Source organism: Temnothorax nylanderi, unplaced genomic scaffold, assembly GCF_030848795.1.
Source record: "Temnothorax nylanderi isolate EJ_2023f unplaced genomic scaffold, tnyl_v1.0 TNYL_tig0127_pilon, whole genome shotgun sequence".
Classification (NCBI taxonomy): Eukaryota; Metazoa; Arthropoda; class Insecta; order Hymenoptera; family Formicidae; genus Temnothorax; species Temnothorax nylanderi.
The window spans coordinates 266,645-283,734 of record NW_027249189.1 but is presented as its reverse complement, the minus strand read 5'-3'; the positions used below and the strand labels follow the sequence as shown (position 1 = coordinate 283,734).

Sequence of the window (17,090 nt, the reverse complement as noted above, 5' to 3'; positions counted from 1 at the left end):
ATCGATTAAGTATATCGCCAATCGGAAGATTCGCATTGCACAAGAACACAAATATAAATTCTCACGTTTATTGAATGTCTCATGAGGTTCGCCCAGAAAATCGACCCTATGTTACTTTACACGATATCAATTTATTTAATCGATTCTACGATCGACACAATGCATCGAAATGCCGTACCACAGATTTAATACAGTTTAAATTTAATCGACAATTTGTTTTAATCGTATAATCTCCGATCGCAGAACGGAGAAAGAATTTGCAAGCTTCTTCATTTCACGGAGCTTTTGCGATGATTTTTTTACGCAATCTCACGCCATGATTGGACCGTCTGCGCCGCACTCACGCCGGTAAGCTTTCTATCTTCCTCTCTTTCTCTCTCTCTCTCTCTCTCTCTCTCTCTCTCTCTTTCTCTACGACGTAATTAATCATAGTTACAATAACAATTGTCCATTTGATTTGTTCGCTCGCCTCCTCCGTCCATATAGATGCAACAATTAAAGTATATTCTCCGAGCTGCACGGATTATCGCAAATGGCGATGGGGGATGCACCGAGTTGTGTCACTACATCGTCCTTCGAGGACCGTGTAATTGTTCGCGGGGTAACAATGTAAAAATCCGATAAATCGACCAAAAGCACCTTATACCGCGACGAGATCTTAAAGTACCAAATTGCAATCAGATAAATGGCAGGACCGTCTAATCCAAATTAGCTTCGTGAAAAATTGCGCAGTAAAAAATTCGTTGATCAGGTTCGAGATCGTTGATTAGTCTCATCGAGTACTTTTCGTTAGCTTCTTACACGATTGTAATAACGAAGAGAACTGGTCCCTGAAAGGTTACGGCAAGATTACTGACAGAACTCGGTCGGTCCATGACGCAAGAAAAATGTACAAAAATCGTGTCGACGAAAAATGTCCCGGCAACCGTACCAAGAGCAAGACGGCGAATCGCATTTTGTCCTCTTCGAAGATTGCTCTATCGAATTTAATCGAACACTACGAGTTTGATTGACGTGCTTCCCTTATATACATTAACATACGCGTCGTACATGACTGTATGCACGCGTCTTGATGCCCGTGTACTCAAACATATTGTATTCTACATATGTATTATCTACGGCCTCGTCTTCGTAGTGTCGCGCACAATTTTTCCTTAACTTACCGGCATTATCTCGCGATAAACCCGAAATTCTAAACGTTCCCTTAATATTATGGCATGACTAGAATTTCTTAATCCCTTCCTAGACTTCTCCTTTTTTTTCGTAAGATCAAAGTTATCGTCGACGTGTTGTACGGTAGCGTACAATAAATTCGGAGCAGCTTCCTTCGCGCTGAAATAAACTAGGAAGTGAAAATACATACGCCATCACACAGAGGTCTGAATATAAAACATCACATATACTTAACTATTTAGAGTGACGTTTGTCAGCGGGAAAAAGGGGGCCAAACAGGTTTTTTTCTTTTTTACGTTAAAAACGTCACTGTGATCTCGGTAAAAGTTACAAAAACATCTTTTCTTTCGTTCCGGAGTGTGTAAAGCGATCTCAATTAGACCCTTTAGGTCGCGACAAGTAGTCTGCGGAATGGCAGTGTCGTGGAAATATTGGAAGCTCGCAGCGCAGCGGGACGCACGCATAATTAATTAATTCTAATGGCGATTTCGTATAGTACTTTCGAGTTCAGTCTGAAAAAGGAGTTTTTTGCTGGTACGACTTATTGCATAATAGTAAGATTGGTCGCGTCAGATCACGAAGTCTCGAAGGTGCACGACATTAGAAGAGAGATTTGAAGAAGGAGAGAACCTTGTTCATCGTTGCTCTCTCCTTCAAACGTCTCGGCCGACATTTTTACAGAGTGGGAAACGAGACCGCTACGATTAGCTTCGTACTCGATTCCTCCGATCGTAACGCGCTCCGCGTTTACAGGAAAAACGTTCTACATAGAAGTCTTAGGTTTAATAACGGACTTAAAGTAATCAACGGTACTATATTCGTACGTATATATAAACTTTACAATGCAACAGAGCCCAACCGTCAACGATCCGCTTTTTGGAGACTTGGAAGTCCGGTCTCTTTTCTTTTCTGACCCGTTCTCATCCCGATTCCTAATAACATGCGCGCATCGAACACAGACGAGCATGATTTCCAGGATGGCGAAAGCTTCGAGTTGCTTCATATTGATTTATGGAAAAGAAAATTTTATTAAGTATCGATAATGTGGAGGAAATATAGAAAAATTAAATTATAGAAATAAACAGAATTATAATAATTATAATAAATAGCGATAAATTAATATAATTCGAAATAAAATGATGGACAAAGATAATTAGTGATTTTCGTTATCGTGTTAAACGTACTTCCCATGAATAAATGAATTAAAATCTCTTACCATCTTAGTTGCAAGTTAAATATATTCATCCTACTAACAACATTATATATATATTATTTATATATGTATTGTAATAATAGAAATTATCGGAAAGATTAAATAAAACGAAGTAATATGTATGTAAAATTGATATAAATAAAAAGGAATTTTTCGCAGTGGAAACAGAAGCAGTCTGCCATCTCTCTTGTTCATGATACGCGAAGTACTCTCCCGTGCTCTGTTCGTACGATTAAGTCTTTGGTCTCGAATGGATCGCCCGCCGGCGAAACGACTCGCAGCGGTCTGAGCAAATTGTCGTTTTGGCACGCATTCGTACACGCGATTCAACGATCATTCACGCAATTCGGACTCGGACTCACTCACGCACCTCACGCACTCCACGCACGTGTATTATCTCGCGTCGCGTTATAGACAAGGAAGAGGAAAAGCACGTACTTATAGATACTTTCGACTAGCTTTCTCGGCTCGATCAACAAAGAAACACGTTTATAGAAGAACAGTTTTACAGTGTCGCGTCACATAGGTATTAAGTATATCGTTGACTATAGATATTGTAAAAATTAATATCCGAAATGCGAAAGTTTTTTTAAATGTAAATTGACCTATATAATAATAGCGCAATTATAAATGTTAGAGCTTTAAGATTTTGCATGTGGTAAGAAATCATTATGCGTTCTTCTATACTCGCCCATCTTCGTTGCCTCGATCTTCCTCGCAATATCTTATTTATGCACACCTCTCCCTCGATCGTCGTTAACGAGCAGAACGTAATTTACCTACCATCGACAGAAGACGTGGCAGTCAAGTGGCTCTACGAATGGCCACGAGGAAATTCTCGACGAAACACGAAGGGAAGAGATCAATTTACCTAATCTTTGGCCCACGGGGTTAAGAGAAAAAGAGGATCTACCATGGGGGTTTGCGACATCCGGGGAACAGATTAGACGGCGATGGAGTAATCCGATGAAGGATTATTCTGAGTGCTTGGCCGCGACCATAGCGAGCTCCGCAGCCCCAGTTTCAGTTTCTTCAGGGAGTCGATGTCGCACTCGGCCTCGCTGAGCTCCGGTCGGTCCCCGTTTCCCGGCGTGGGCACAACCCCCTGATTGCCGCCGACAAACGCGGTCTCCGCGACCGAGATCGGCGGCAGTAGTGTGCGTAGAGAGCTCCTGCTGGGAACATGCCATCTTACGAGATAGCAAAAAAAAAAACAAGCTTACTAAGACGGGTGTTGCGTTTTATGATATGGAAATGATATTGGAAATTGGAAAATTGCGACAAAATGGAATTATAATCTGCGCTTTGTTATTATTTCAGACCCATTACCTTGATCGCCCCCTCCGTGGCAGTGACTTCTGTTCGGACATGGGAGAAATGTCCGAAGACGTGCTCGACGTGCCGTGATAGATAAAGTCCGAGACCGCGCGAACTGAAACGACAATTCGTTAGAGTTAGAATGTCGATGAACCGAGCGTTTTAATAAATTTCAGATCAGAACGTACTATGTTTTAATTTTCCAACGTCCAACTGATTCGACGACTCCGTGCGCGAGCTTATCAGTTGGTCCGGGTCAGACTCGCTCTCGTCGCTCTCGACATCCCCTGGGGTTTGCTGCTTTCTCTGCTGTCGCCTTCTCGACGAGACGCTCTTCATGCTCTGCGCACAGGAGTTTCGTGTGCAAAATGTAAATTATAGCAGAACTCTAATTCAGTTTTAATCTCCATATCAATTCATACTGTTAATTAGCAATTATATAATTAACAATTTGCAAATTAAATATTACACATATAATACAAAATACAATATTATTAATTTAATATATTAATATATATGGTATTCCATGTATACAATATTTTAAAACTGGGTTGAGTAATTAATAAAATTCCATTGAAAGGAAGAGATTTGTGGGGCGTATACCGTCGCCGCCGGTGGAGGGCTCGCGCACCCTTCGGTCATGGCGTGCTCGTGATACATGAAACTGTGTAGAAGAGTGTTGTTCGGGTGAAGACCGGCCGCCGTGGCCTCCGCCGCGCCTCCCAGTCCGCCCAATGCGCCCAACCCTGCCAGGCTTCCCCCGCCACCCTCCGAAAGCTGGAACGTAGCGTACGGCGAAATGTCCTCCGCTGTCTCTGTAACCCATCAGAGGCATTGCCTACCTTTCAAATCGCGTCGGGCTAACTGTCTCAGTCATCCATCCATTTCGATTTCATATTTACAAACGAAGACGCGCGAAATTATTTCTTAGGCACAAATATGTAACTATTTTTATGCTTAAAATTAATTAAACAACATTAAACGGAGAGCTTTTAAATTTAAATTGATTAATTCTGTGGTTTAAAAATGTATAACGTAATAGATATTTTCTTAAACATTTTTTAAAGTTTTATTTCGCTAAGCAGCCTTGTTTTACTGTTGACCGGCGCTAAAGGTGGCCGACTCGTACCTGCGCAACAGTAATTATAGTACCAAACCTGGTGGTTGTCCATATCGTAACAAAGGTTCACCTGGAATCTTGTCGGGCCCCGCGCCCGTATTCGCCGCTTGTTGCAATGCCACCTTATGTATCGTGGCATAGTAACGCTCCCGCTGTGTCTCCGCGTTCTGTTGATTCTCCTGCGACTCCTTCATCGGCCGTTGCATTTGGCCTCCCAAATATCCTGGCAAACGCACCCTCCCATTAATCTTTCCAATTTCTTTGGCATATTACAAAAAATGTCAAGAGATATATATTCAAAATGGTATTGCGGAAGAATACCAATAATTTATTTAAATATAAAATGAAGACAATTAGAAAGATTAACGACCAAAAATATTTCACGAAAAAATCTCAGAGGCGATAATTGCGTGTTCATTAAACTGGACTCACTGTTCTTCCAGCGAAAGGCGACAATGACCGCTGCGGCGACCAATGCGACAGTAGCCACTAGCAACGGCAGTATCACCTTAATGTCTGCATAGAACGGCATGGCCGATGTCATCCCGCGCTTTGACAGTCCTGGCGGCGGTATTTCTGCAAAGTTACAGGAACACAGTGCTTTTGGATATAAGCTTTTAAATTTAGTTTCATCGGACGGCGCAAACGCATCTTCGATCACCATTATCTTCCGATGAAAGTTGCGTTATATTAAGTTTTTCCATCCGTTAATTGTCTCGATTTGATCTATCTTCAAACTTACCGCCCTCCTTTGTTAACGTTACAAACGTAAACTCCGCTTGATTACTGCCGGCCACATTATGAGCCTCGACCTTGAGTTGATAGACCGAGCTGGGTGTTAAATTCGTTACGACGAATCGCCGTTGCATCTTAACATTGTTGGACATCAGGGTCCAATGAAACTCATTTATCGGCCTGTACTGAATAACGAAGTACTTTATAGGGCAACCGTTGTCAGGCCAGACGTGCAATCGCAGAACCAGAGTGGTGGAGTTCGGGTTGAGAAAGGCAGCCGCCGGTGGGATTCCCGGAGCTTGGCCCTGAGTTCGAACTGAGAGCACCGGCGACGACGGACTGCTGCCGATTTTGTTATGTGATGTTAAATACAGCTGATACGTGTTTCCGCACAGGAGCCCCTGTTAAAGAAATGACAATTTCATTTTCTTCATATGCGTATTGCTTTAGATCAACTTGATCTCTATATTTCATTCATTCTTCATTTTTAATTAAAATTTAATGTATTCAGAATACGTGTTAACTAAATCGCACTTGAATTTTGATTATTATTAATTTTATTAATTTATTGTATTGCATTAGATTATTCTGCTCTTAACGCATGCTCGTATATACTACGCTGTTTCTTATAACATTTGCGGTAACCCGTTCTTCTTTAAACTGTGATTTTTTTTATTATAAATTTAATAAAATTGTAAAGTTTCTTTTTAAGAGAAAATAAATACAATTTGTTGTCAATATATAATATATAATGTATAATATTGAATCACTTTTTATTTTTCTATAATAAGAAACGTATTCTAAATTTTATATAGATTATTTATAATTATATATTCTAATAACGAGTCTCTCGTATAATACGGACTATAATACAAAATCTGCGCATTATATGGAAGTTTATGATATAATTTTAAAATTTGCTTAAGACAATTAACATTTTTTCACCAACCATTAATATTACTGTACTAAATTAATCTCAGGCAAGTTTACCTTTAGTTCGTGACTGGTAGCATGGCGAGATAATTGTAACTCATCAAGAGTACCGTGGGTAGTTCGATAATACAGTGTGTAGCCCGTCAAAGGCGCACCACCGTTATGCTCGGATTTCCAATGTAATAACACGCTGCTTGACGTAGAACTGGTTACATACAATACAGGGGCACTGGGCGGAACTGCAATAGTAGATATTGGACTGTAAAGCATTCTAAATTGCGCTAATATTCTGCTCAGTTAAAGTCTATAATAAGTTATCTATTTAAACCTATCTAGCAGAATATTAGCATCGTAATCATGTAACAGTTATAATTACATTATAATAGCTAGGAGGAAATAGATAAATAATTATTTTAATATTGTAATCCATTATATTCCTTTGAATAAGATTCCTGTGTTTTATTAAAATTAAAATGGCACATAAATGGAGAAGAGAATTAATCGCAATAATTACCTTGCACCGTGAGGGTGTAATGCAGCTTATCGCTGCCTTGGGAGTTCTCCACCTGACAAGTATAATTCCCGCTGTCCTGCGACTGCAGATTCGACAACACGAGTTCCCCGGTCGTCAAGATCTGTATGTTTCTAGCGGAATCGGTGCGTATCTGCTCCGTGGTACTCTTGTACCAATCTCTCGTCGGATCCCCGACCGCGTTGCATGCCAAAGTCGCCGAACCTCGCCACGGACGCACCACGTGCCCGCCGAAAGACGTGATCCTGGCTGGTACTCGATTCGTCGGCACTTGTGCAGCCACCCTCGAACTCTGGCCCTCCCCCATTCGGGTGCTACCAGTCACCCAGAATTGATACTCAACGTGTTGCTGCAAATCAGTCGCCTCGAAATACGTACTCGTCGCCGGTAACGTCTTTTTGCCGTGATTCAGTTCCTCCCGTCCGTCGACAACTCTGTGAAATTGTTTTATTATCTTTATAAACTTGATGAAGAATTTAACTTACAATTAGTAGAAATTTGATTATACGAGATACTCTAAATTGCAAGACCACTAGTTTTGTCCCATAGGCAAGATGCAAAAGATATAATACAAATTTTTATTTACTTATTTTTATTACCTTGTATAAAGATTGTATTTTGTAATAACTCCATTTGGCTCGAGTGGCGGTAGCCACGAGATGAATAGAGCCTGCGGCGAACTCACGACGACCTTGATATCAGCCGGACTGCCTGGCACTAAATAAGAAACGAGAAGAATATTTATTAAAATTTTGTCAAAAAGAAAATAACTCTAAGACGTCAAGCAAATCACCGTCTTCCTCCGTTTGGCAGTAAATTGTCGCGGAAGGCACACCGTCACCAATTCTAGTATAAGCCAAAACCTGGATAGTGTAATTAGTGTACCGTCTGAGCCCAGTTAGAACCGTTGTCAAAGCGCTCGTTTTACGGGCCTAATCACAGAATTAACTAATTAATTAAGATAGGAGAACGCACGAAACAAACGATTAATATGTTAGAATAATCACCTCCATCTCATCCACGCCTCGCCACGCGTCAGCCAAAATCGGTTCATAATTCAATTTGTAACCCTGGATAATACCGTTACTGTGAGTGTTAGGCGGAGGTTGCCAGGACACTTGCAAGGACTGAGAAGTAAGTGCCACGCATCTCACATCATCCGGCGGCATGCTGGGAACTAAAAACAATCATTTCTCATTGTCACATCTTAAAAACCCATCTTAGAGAAAATTTAAAAAAAAGGATTTAGGATAAACAATAAGATTATTTATTTTTAAGATTAAGATAAGATCTAGAAACTTCAATAATCACCGTCTTCCAAGGTCTGGGTAACCAATGGTTCACACAAAGGTCCAGGCCCAACCTGATTGTAAGCTCGAACAACGAGAGTGTATCTAGTGTATGGCCTAAGACCCGTAAGTCGAAATTCCCCGCCGCCTTCCTCTCCGTCGCCCGAGACGGAGCTGAAGTTGTACGATGGGTTGTTTGAACTGAAATAATAATTTGACTGTACTATTCATCCTTTCGTCAAGGAATTTCTCTCACAATCATTGAAAAGCTTATCTATAATATATTTTTCCTTAGATATTATCGCGCCGGAGATCCGCTCGCGTTTCCGTACGGGCGTGACAATATTATCGAATCGATCTTGGTGTGTGTTCAAATTTAACTCCAATCGATCTTTGTGTATTATCGTTGATGCGTTGCACGATTGGCTACACTTATATTCCTTACTTCGAAGCATTATATATTTTATTCAGGGATTAAATTACTTTGTAACAATTACCTCGTTTCCTTGTAACCAACATTGAAACCCTGTATGTCACCGTGACGAAGCTCCAACAATGGCGGTGACCAAGTAACGAGGATCTCGGACGAGGAGAGAGGTCTGGCCGCGAGATTCATTGGCGGACCAGCTGGTTTTTGCGGCTCGGTTCTGACGGTGAGCTCCGGCGAAGGGACAGATCGGCCCGCTGGACCTTCCGCTATTACGCGTATGGTGTATCTCGTGGCGGGTTTTAAATCGTCGATCAATGCCGCGTACGGCAACGGTGGTCCGGTAAACTCTTGTTGCTGCCACATTCCGCCTAGCAATTTCGATTTAAAGGTATCAGAGCTTCCTTGAGTATATTTTGCATTATTGTAAATTGAGAAAAAATAAATTTTATTCGAGACAATTGAAACATGAGTAGGTATAGCTTGAAGAAATTTATCGAAGTACTTATTAATTTATGTAAGACAAAGTTTATTATACTCAAGTTAAATTATATATTTATCAAATTTATTAACTTATGATTTATTATTTTTTATGCACATAATGTTGCAATGTTTAAAAGTGGATTTCACGTTACTCCAAATGCATCTTTCATTTTATGTAAAATAATATTTGCCAATTTACCTTCGCCCTCTTTGTACTGGAGAATATACTTGGTGACCTCGCTGGTGTCCTGCGACTTATGCTGCCATTTAACGTTAATGCTGCGACTAGCCACCATGGCAGTTTCTAGGGCGCTCGGCGGTTGGGGCGGCTCTAAAACATGCGGAATTCGATATTAATGCACTCGTGTACATCGACACATATATGTATATACATATAGCGCAAGAGTATCGCATTTGGAATTCAATTATTCTATATCGGGGCGAATTGACCTATAAACCCATATCGTACCTTGGACGAGGAGTTGCACCAGCTGCTGATCGCGCCCGTAAAGATTGTTCGCTTGGCAGAAGTACGCACCGCTGTCAGCGGCTTCCGCCGATGAGATTTGCAATTGCGCGATGACACCGTCCGGCGTTACTTCCTGCTTCACTGCGACGCTTTAGAGAGACGAATTTATTAAAAGTTCATTAAAAGCTCGATGAAAGGGGGCACAACTATGAAATATTCATGTATCATCGCATCAGAAGTGGTATGCTAATATTTTTGGTACAAACTCTCCCTTTGAACAACAGCAGCATTTCAACGTGTTCTCTTGTTAATAAACGGATGAACGGATTATATTTGGTCCTTTTAACCGGATATACATATATATGGCGCTCCCTGAATTTTTCAAGTGGATGCGTTTCGCATGCCTGCGTATGTTGCCTATTATCAACCCGGAATGCATTATTAATACCGTCGCATCTCATTTGCTAAATTCCGCTCGACATGATCGATTTATCGAGACTAACGTGCCGCTCGCAATAAACGTTCCATACCGAAACGACACGTTAATCTAAACGAAAATCGCAGCGGGCGCAGAGATTTTGCGCCATTTTAGTTTATTCATCGCGAGTATCGATTTTCGCGCGCGTTTGTGGAAAGTCCGTTCATCTCTATGATTCTACGTACGGTTTAATCTCGACTTACCGGTAATTCGTCGAGGGATTCAGCTCGCTTTTACCGCCTTTCAGCCAGGTAACGGTAACCGGCTTATCGCCGTGTACTTCGCAGTGCAACGTCGCCGTGTCCCCTTTCTTTACGGTAACGAGCCGCGACGGCGCCGCGAAATACGGAGACGCTGCACAGAAGCGAAAAAAAAAACGATGTAAGTCCTATATGATGGGATTTCAACATTTAGAATCAAACGCGAACGCTTGTATCGCATTGTGCAAAATATTTAATTTTGCAAAGAAGAATTGTCTGATGCACTTTTACTCACAATTGACCTTTAATTGCACGACTTTGCCTAGACCGCTTCCAATGCCGTTGCTCGCGTGGCACAGGTAGAAGCCCTCCCTGTCTTCTTTCACGTGTTGCAGCAATAGAGTGCCGTTGCTGAGGATCTTGGTGTAAGTTCTTTCGCGCAACTCCTCGTAATCACCGGCTTTGCTTCCTGTTAACAAGTGCCGCGTGAGAAAGTCAAGCCGATCGGTGCTCAACCTACTTGACGTGAAACAAAATCCTATTGCGCTTTCTTGACTCGCGAAAAGAAGTGATTTTACGCATAAGTAGTATGAAATAAAATTTATCTACTCTTTATAAAATAAACGTAAACGTCCACGCGAGACAATTGCACAGAAAAAAAGAATATTCTTGATTTGAAAATATCTTTTAGTTTCAACGTGCAAATCTTGAAATGAGATTATATTGCGTTAAACGAAGAAAACTTGCTTGAAGTATCTTATATAATTCAACCAAGAAAAAAGGTTGAAATAAAAAGTTGAAATTCTTATAAGATTATAGATTGTTGCGTTTATACGAGTGTATAAGTTTATAATTTGATACTTCTTTTTCTTTTGTGCATAGAAAAATAAAAAGTGATTTAATATTATAACAACCAATTGCATTTATTTTACTTTAACCCTCCGTGTGCAAACGTGGGTCAACGGCGTCCGAGCCAAAATAATATCTGCTCGTAACTGTAAAACTTGCAAGCCTGTTAGAAAATATTAAATAAACACGATGTTCATCAAAATAACTATAAAATAAACTACAATTTGGATGTTTTGTGAATTTCTTCAGATTTTTGTAAACTTTTTTAGATTTTTTAAAATACAATACTTTAAGGTAGAGAAAAATAGCGTTGAACATGACAAACGTATGCACATGGAGAGTTAAAAAGAACTTCAAAATTTTATTAAATTTATATTAAACAAAATCTAAATATAAACCTGAACAAACCTGAAGTGATTATGTGACTCTCTCCATAAAAATTTGAATTTAATAAAATTATTAACAAAATAAATCCCATATTAGAAGTAATCTTATCTCAGAAATCCAAAGCAGCTGTTGTTGTCAAAGTAATATTTAAAGTCGAATTATATATGCGTAAAATTGCGCATATACGAGTATATGAGTTTTGATTTGTCATTTCTTTTTTTACTGTATGTGCACTAAAGTCGCTTTATTTGCAGTTGTCTTACCAGTGGCTTTCTTCCACACGATCGTCGGCGTCGGGACGCCCTGCGCCTGGCAGTGCAGCGCGACGTGGCGATTCCTCTCGACGCTCACGTCGCTCGGCTCGACGATCCATCTGGGCGGCACTGCAACGTCAGAGATACCCGCTTTACACAGATCAGTCACGTGTGTGGCAGCGTTCAACTTATTATGTCTTGCTTTTACTGGTCGTTAGCGATTTAGAGACAGGTACGTTTTCGTGATAGAGAGAAAGAGAGACAGAGAGATATATAGAGAGATATAGAGAGTAGAGTCGTGAAAAAGCGCGACGCAAACGAAAGAGAGCTACGTGAGAGAGTTCGTGTCGCTTCGACGGGCAACACGCGATTCTGCACGTCAAAGAGATCGAATCTCAAACGAACCGATAAAAGACGGCGCGAAAGAGAGAAAGAGAAAAAGAGAGATGTACGCGAGAGGTGGCCTCGCGCGTGAAGCTACGCCACTCTCTCGCGTTTGATCTTCCCTCTTTTGGAAAAATACGCTCTCTACTCTCGCGCGATTTTTCGCACTTCTCAATTCCTCCGCGCTCGACGCGAGAATATTCCCGTATACGCGGACATTCGCGCGATGAAGAGAACTGATAAAGATATACTGAGAGAAGATAGAGTGAGAATGAAGGTAAGTATGCGGAATGGGGGCAGAATTGTGGAGAATCAGGGGGTCATGAATCGATGCGAGGCGTATTTCGCGGGTGTCAATTGATATATATATATATAAAGTCTCGTGTCATTCGCACGCCAGGCAGCAGCAGACAATTCACCTCTATGTTCAACACCGCAACAGGGTAACAAGGAAAGTGACAAGGGCGGAGGCAATCGATCATCTATTATCTGCAACGTTAACTCTCCTAGGAGCTACCAACAAGGACAACGAAACGAAGGCGTCTCTATGATAGCGCGCGACAATAGTACGTATAACAGCTCTTAGCTCGTAATAAGAAGGGGAAAAAAAAAGAAAAAAAAATTAAAGAACAGACGGATGCTTTGGTCGTCGAAGTTTCTCGATCCGGCGCGAGATTTTGCGTCGCGCATCGATTTGTCGACAAAGTCTCAAAGTAGTAGGGGGTGGTTCTTGTACGATCAGGTGTATTGTTTGGCAAGGTTCTACTTCTTACTGTGGTGAAAAAAACGCTGCACAAGCGAGATACTGTGAGTGGGAGTTTCCAACGTTTTACAAGACGGCAAAGTATCGGCCACGCATCGATCGCGTGCGACAATATATAATATATATATATAGATAGATAGATAGAGATATATAGATATATATGTATATAACATATGTAACGTGAGTATACAAATATACTCGAGCCCAAACGGTGGCGTGTGAAACAAGTAGAACTCTCGGAAAGAGGTACGCAAAGGGCGGGAAGTGTTTGGGTGCGGACCTCGTGAGGGTGGCGAATAATAATAATAATAATAATGATACCAATAATAACAATATATATGTATATATAAGTACCCGCGTCTAACGACTAGTTCAATAAAGTACGAATTTAATTAATGATATACGTACTACTAGCCTACTATTTTTTACTGGTCGCCGACGAGGCGGAGGATGCGCGCGCTCGGGGTATTTTTACGAGTTCATGCTCTTGTATCTTGTATCGAGTACCGCGCTTGCAAATTTCAGATTCTATCGGCCGCCGGCAAGCTTAGGAGCTTTTCGCTTTAGGAGCTTTTCGCTATGTTTGTAGGATCACTTTACTTTCCTTACTTTTACGAGGCAAAAGAGCTTGCGGGCGCGATACACGAGCGTTCGGTATCCTCGTCCCGTTGCGACGAAAGAGATACAAAAAAGAGAAAGAGATACGGACGGACAGAGAGAAAGATAGAGAGTGAGAGAGACGGAGATAGAGAGACAGAAATAGAGAGACAGAGAGAAAGAGAGAGAGAGAGAGAAAGTTTGGTGAGAAAGCATGCAGAAGTGAATAAAGGTTGCCTTCCAACGAGCCCAAAGGAGAGCCAGCGCAAAGGTCGGTGAAGATTGGTCGTGAGCGTAGTGGCACGTGCTCGCACTTGGGTGATCAAGATACTTCGATATATGTTTATTTAAGATATAAATTCGATAAACACACAGACACACACAAAGAGATAATATATATATTTACACGTAAAATGTGCAGGCAATGTGATCTACGACTACATAAAGAGATCATGCCGAATGAAGTATCGATGCTCACATACACACGCACGCACGCAGGCCAGAAAAAATCTTTTTTTTTTTTCGTTTTCATTTATTTGTAGCTGCAGTTGTTGCTGTTGTTGTTGTAGTTGTTGTAGATGAAACAAGTAAAAAATAAGGAAAGGTGCAAACTGTTACCTTTATTATTCGGTCAAGTCAAGCAAACCTCGGGGGTCCACGAGATACCGACGCATTCCCAGAGAGCCAAAGCAACGCAAATGTAATACACACTGTGTTCTGGGTTAAGAAGGGATCTCGGATGGATCTCCGGGAGGGACTCGATAGGGTCGGGGATGAGGGGTAGAAGAGACGAGGACAGGAGATTCGGAGCGTAATGATCGTGATCTCGCCCGGGGGTGAACGTGCTGTCACTCGAAATCTCGATGGTATCGTCTTTGAGCGTCTCTTAAGCCGTGGAGCCAATGTGAAATACAGAGTCTCTCTAAATGTCACACATCCCGGCGAGAACACAGCTATGATGAACTATGGTGAAGCGGGAACCGAGTCAATAAGCGCGGTGATATGTCGATGGCGGTGGATGATGAAATGGCAGCTGAGACTGGAGAACGGGCCGTGGGAGCGATGGAACGGATGTTTCAGAGGATGACGTCCGACCCCAACAAATTTCGAGATTTTGCGGCATTGCAAACTGGTGGATCGTTGAAAATTCATTTGACAGACTTCCTCACCGTATCTGATGTTGACTATTCGAATGCACGAAGTTATTTAATTATTATATGTATTGCATATAAATCTTAAATTTACCATATTAAAATTAATGCTCGTAAGTGACTGATGCTTATAAACAGCTTAATGAACAGTTTTACAATGTGTGATCGAAATTCTTCTAAATTTAGGGGAAAAAAGGATAGAGATTAGTGATTTATTAGATTAGAGATGTCAATTAATTTAGATCGGGGTGAAACGATCAGGGGATTGGCAAGGCGATTATTAGGAAGTCTAGGACAAGGGTTGGCGATCATCTAGTTACCTTTTACCTGTAGCTTGGCCGTGTACCTGACCTCGGCGGCGGGGTTCGCGGCGACGCAGGTATAGTCGCCGGAGTGCTCGGCCGCGAGATTCGTTATACTGAGGAGGCTCGAGTAAGGATCCAGTTGGGAGACATTTGCGACGGATGCCAGATTCGGCGGCAAGGGAAAGGGACTTTGGCCGTCTTTCAGCCAGGATATGGTCAGGGGTGGATCTCCCGCCGCGACCCCGCACACCGTCCGCGTCCGCATCCCCTCGGATAGTCCCTCTTGGAACGTAAATGGCTCAATAATAGGGGGTACTGGAAAAGGTCAAGAGAGAAGAGAGAACCATACGTGAGAGCAAGAAAAAGATGGCACCAAAAAACGCAAGAACCTTGTAATACCAGGTATACGTGTTCTTTTCATATATATATGCATAAATATATATATATAGATTTATACTGTGAGACGGTATGTGTATATATATATATATTTTTTTTTTTTCAGTTCTTTTTTGCTTCTGTTCCTTCCGCTTCATATTAACAGTGGTACGTCCATGTATATGTAGATATATATATATAGAATATAATATGTATATATATGTAGAATATATGTACAATAGAGGCAGTATAGTAACGTAGCAATGTAGAGGAGAGAGAGGGTGGCCCCGCCGCGGACCTGCCCCTGACGCCCTCACACCTTATACACTTAAATTGGCATCGCACACTTGCGCGCAGCATCCGATCCTTTTCAAAGTAAGAGCGAGGCTTCATCTTTTCGAAGCTACCGCATCGTTTCCTTCAAGATACTCGATCAAGTTTCAATCATTTTAGAGGTATGGAGCGATTTTTACAAAATTCTTCGATGTCTATCTCAAACACTGTGACAAGCACTGCTAAAAATTAAAAGCTATAGCAAAACGCGAAAGAGATAGTCAGACAGAAATAATTGTAAACATCTGAATGAAAGAGAGGAAACGCGCGGCGTCGCTCTCGAAAAGTCAAAGCGCAACTTCTTTTTGAGGACGTGTGGGAGAGGTAGAGGCGGGTATCGTGCATAAGGAAGAGTCACGCTAAGCGTGAGCAATCTTTAATTACAAGTCACCAAGTCTCTACGTTCCTTGGTGACGAGAAGTCGGCAAGGTCCCGTCGTGGATTGCTTGGAAGCGCATCGCCAACGAGCCCGCCGAAACTTTGATCTTTGTGTTGAGCGAAATTATTTACGGCAGATTTCGCGAATTGATCCCGTATCCTCGCAAACTAGAACGTAACAATAGCCGTTGACGATAACGGCGCGCAGCTTCCATGTGCCGCTTCCATTTTCGAGCCCGGCCGACACAAATCGCACGCACGCAACGGGCACACACGCGCACACGCAAAACTCGGGCGGTCAGGCGGTCGTCGGGCAAATTGTAGGGGGCCTAGAGGAGGATTACCATGAACCACAAGCCGCTGCGTGTGCGATACCTCTGCGGCCACGTTACGGGCCACGCACGAGTAGTTGCCGTTGTGATCTGGAGATAAACTTTCAATCATCAGTATGCTATTGTACTGGTCCATATTGGTGACAGTGACGCGTTCCGACGGCCCCATCGAGCGTCCGTCCTTGAGCCACGTGATGGACAGCGGCAGATCGCCTCTGGTCACCGAGCACGTCAGGGTGGTGCGTTCGCCGAGATGCAGGTCGCGATCTGCCGTGAACGGGCTAATTTTGGGGGGAACTGGAATAATAACAACGAGACAGCTCGTGAGCGCACGTTACGATACATAGACGGCAATCGGTAACATGGCACGTGTCTCGGGCCTCCTTCCACGCAATCCTAAAGCTTATCTACCGTCCCTAGCTCCGCATGACCTCGTGTTGTTTGCTCTTCGTTGTTCGATCGATTACACAGATGATGGTCTTTCCGATCGTCTTCCCGCGGCATCGTGGATCCGCCGTCTTTCGTCTCGCCGCGGCACTCATTGCCAGATCGTCGTCTTTCGGTTTTCGGAATTATCCACCTGCGGCAATTTGTTGTTCATAGGAAACTAGAA

The 17,090-nt window shown here is 42.2% G+C and overlaps 1 protein-coding gene across 5 annotated transcripts in view; it reads right to left on the bottom strand.

Annotated features, from left to right (window-relative positions):
• Positions 1-54: 54 nt before the first annotated feature.
• Positions 55-17,090, bottom strand: part of Dscam2 (Down syndrome cell adhesion molecule 2) — a 91,602-nt gene continuing 74,566 nt past the window's right edge. Inside the window, exons 11-30 of one of the 5 annotated variants that reach the window (XM_071713658.1) lie at positions 16,490-16,774; positions 11,869-11,988; positions 10,665-10,838; positions 10,373-10,523; positions 9,692-9,840; positions 9,422-9,553; positions 8,810-9,110; positions 8,335-8,513; positions 8,031-8,200; positions 7,817-7,955; positions 7,623-7,740; positions 7,006-7,457; positions 6,549-6,730; positions 5,566-5,959; positions 5,256-5,399; positions 4,861-5,046; positions 4,307-4,518; positions 3,892-4,045; positions 3,716-3,818; positions 55-3,576 (exon numbers count right to left, since the gene is read on the bottom strand). In XM_071713658.1, coding sequence (XP_071569759.1) covers positions 3,330-3,576; positions 3,716-3,818; positions 3,892-4,045; positions 4,307-4,518; positions 4,861-5,046; positions 5,256-5,399; positions 5,566-5,959; positions 6,549-6,730; positions 7,006-7,457; positions 7,623-7,740; positions 7,817-7,955; positions 8,031-8,200; positions 8,335-8,513; positions 8,810-9,110; positions 9,422-9,553; positions 9,692-9,840; positions 10,373-10,523; positions 10,665-10,838; positions 11,869-11,988; positions 16,490-16,774 — 3,992 coding nt within the window. In that variant the 3' untranslated portion in view covers positions 55-3,329. Of the gene's footprint in view, positions 3,577-3,715; positions 3,819-3,891; positions 4,046-4,306; positions 4,519-4,860; positions 5,047-5,255; positions 5,400-5,565; positions 5,960-6,548; positions 6,731-7,005; positions 7,458-7,622; positions 7,741-7,816; positions 7,956-8,030; positions 8,201-8,334; positions 8,514-8,809; positions 9,111-9,421; positions 9,554-9,691; positions 9,841-10,372; positions 10,524-10,664; positions 10,839-11,868; positions 11,989-15,074; positions 15,375-16,489; positions 16,775-17,090 lie in introns of all 5 variants that reach the window. The other 4 variants (XM_071713661.1, XM_071713657.1, XM_071713659.1 and 1 more) reach the window with 4 other exon arrangements.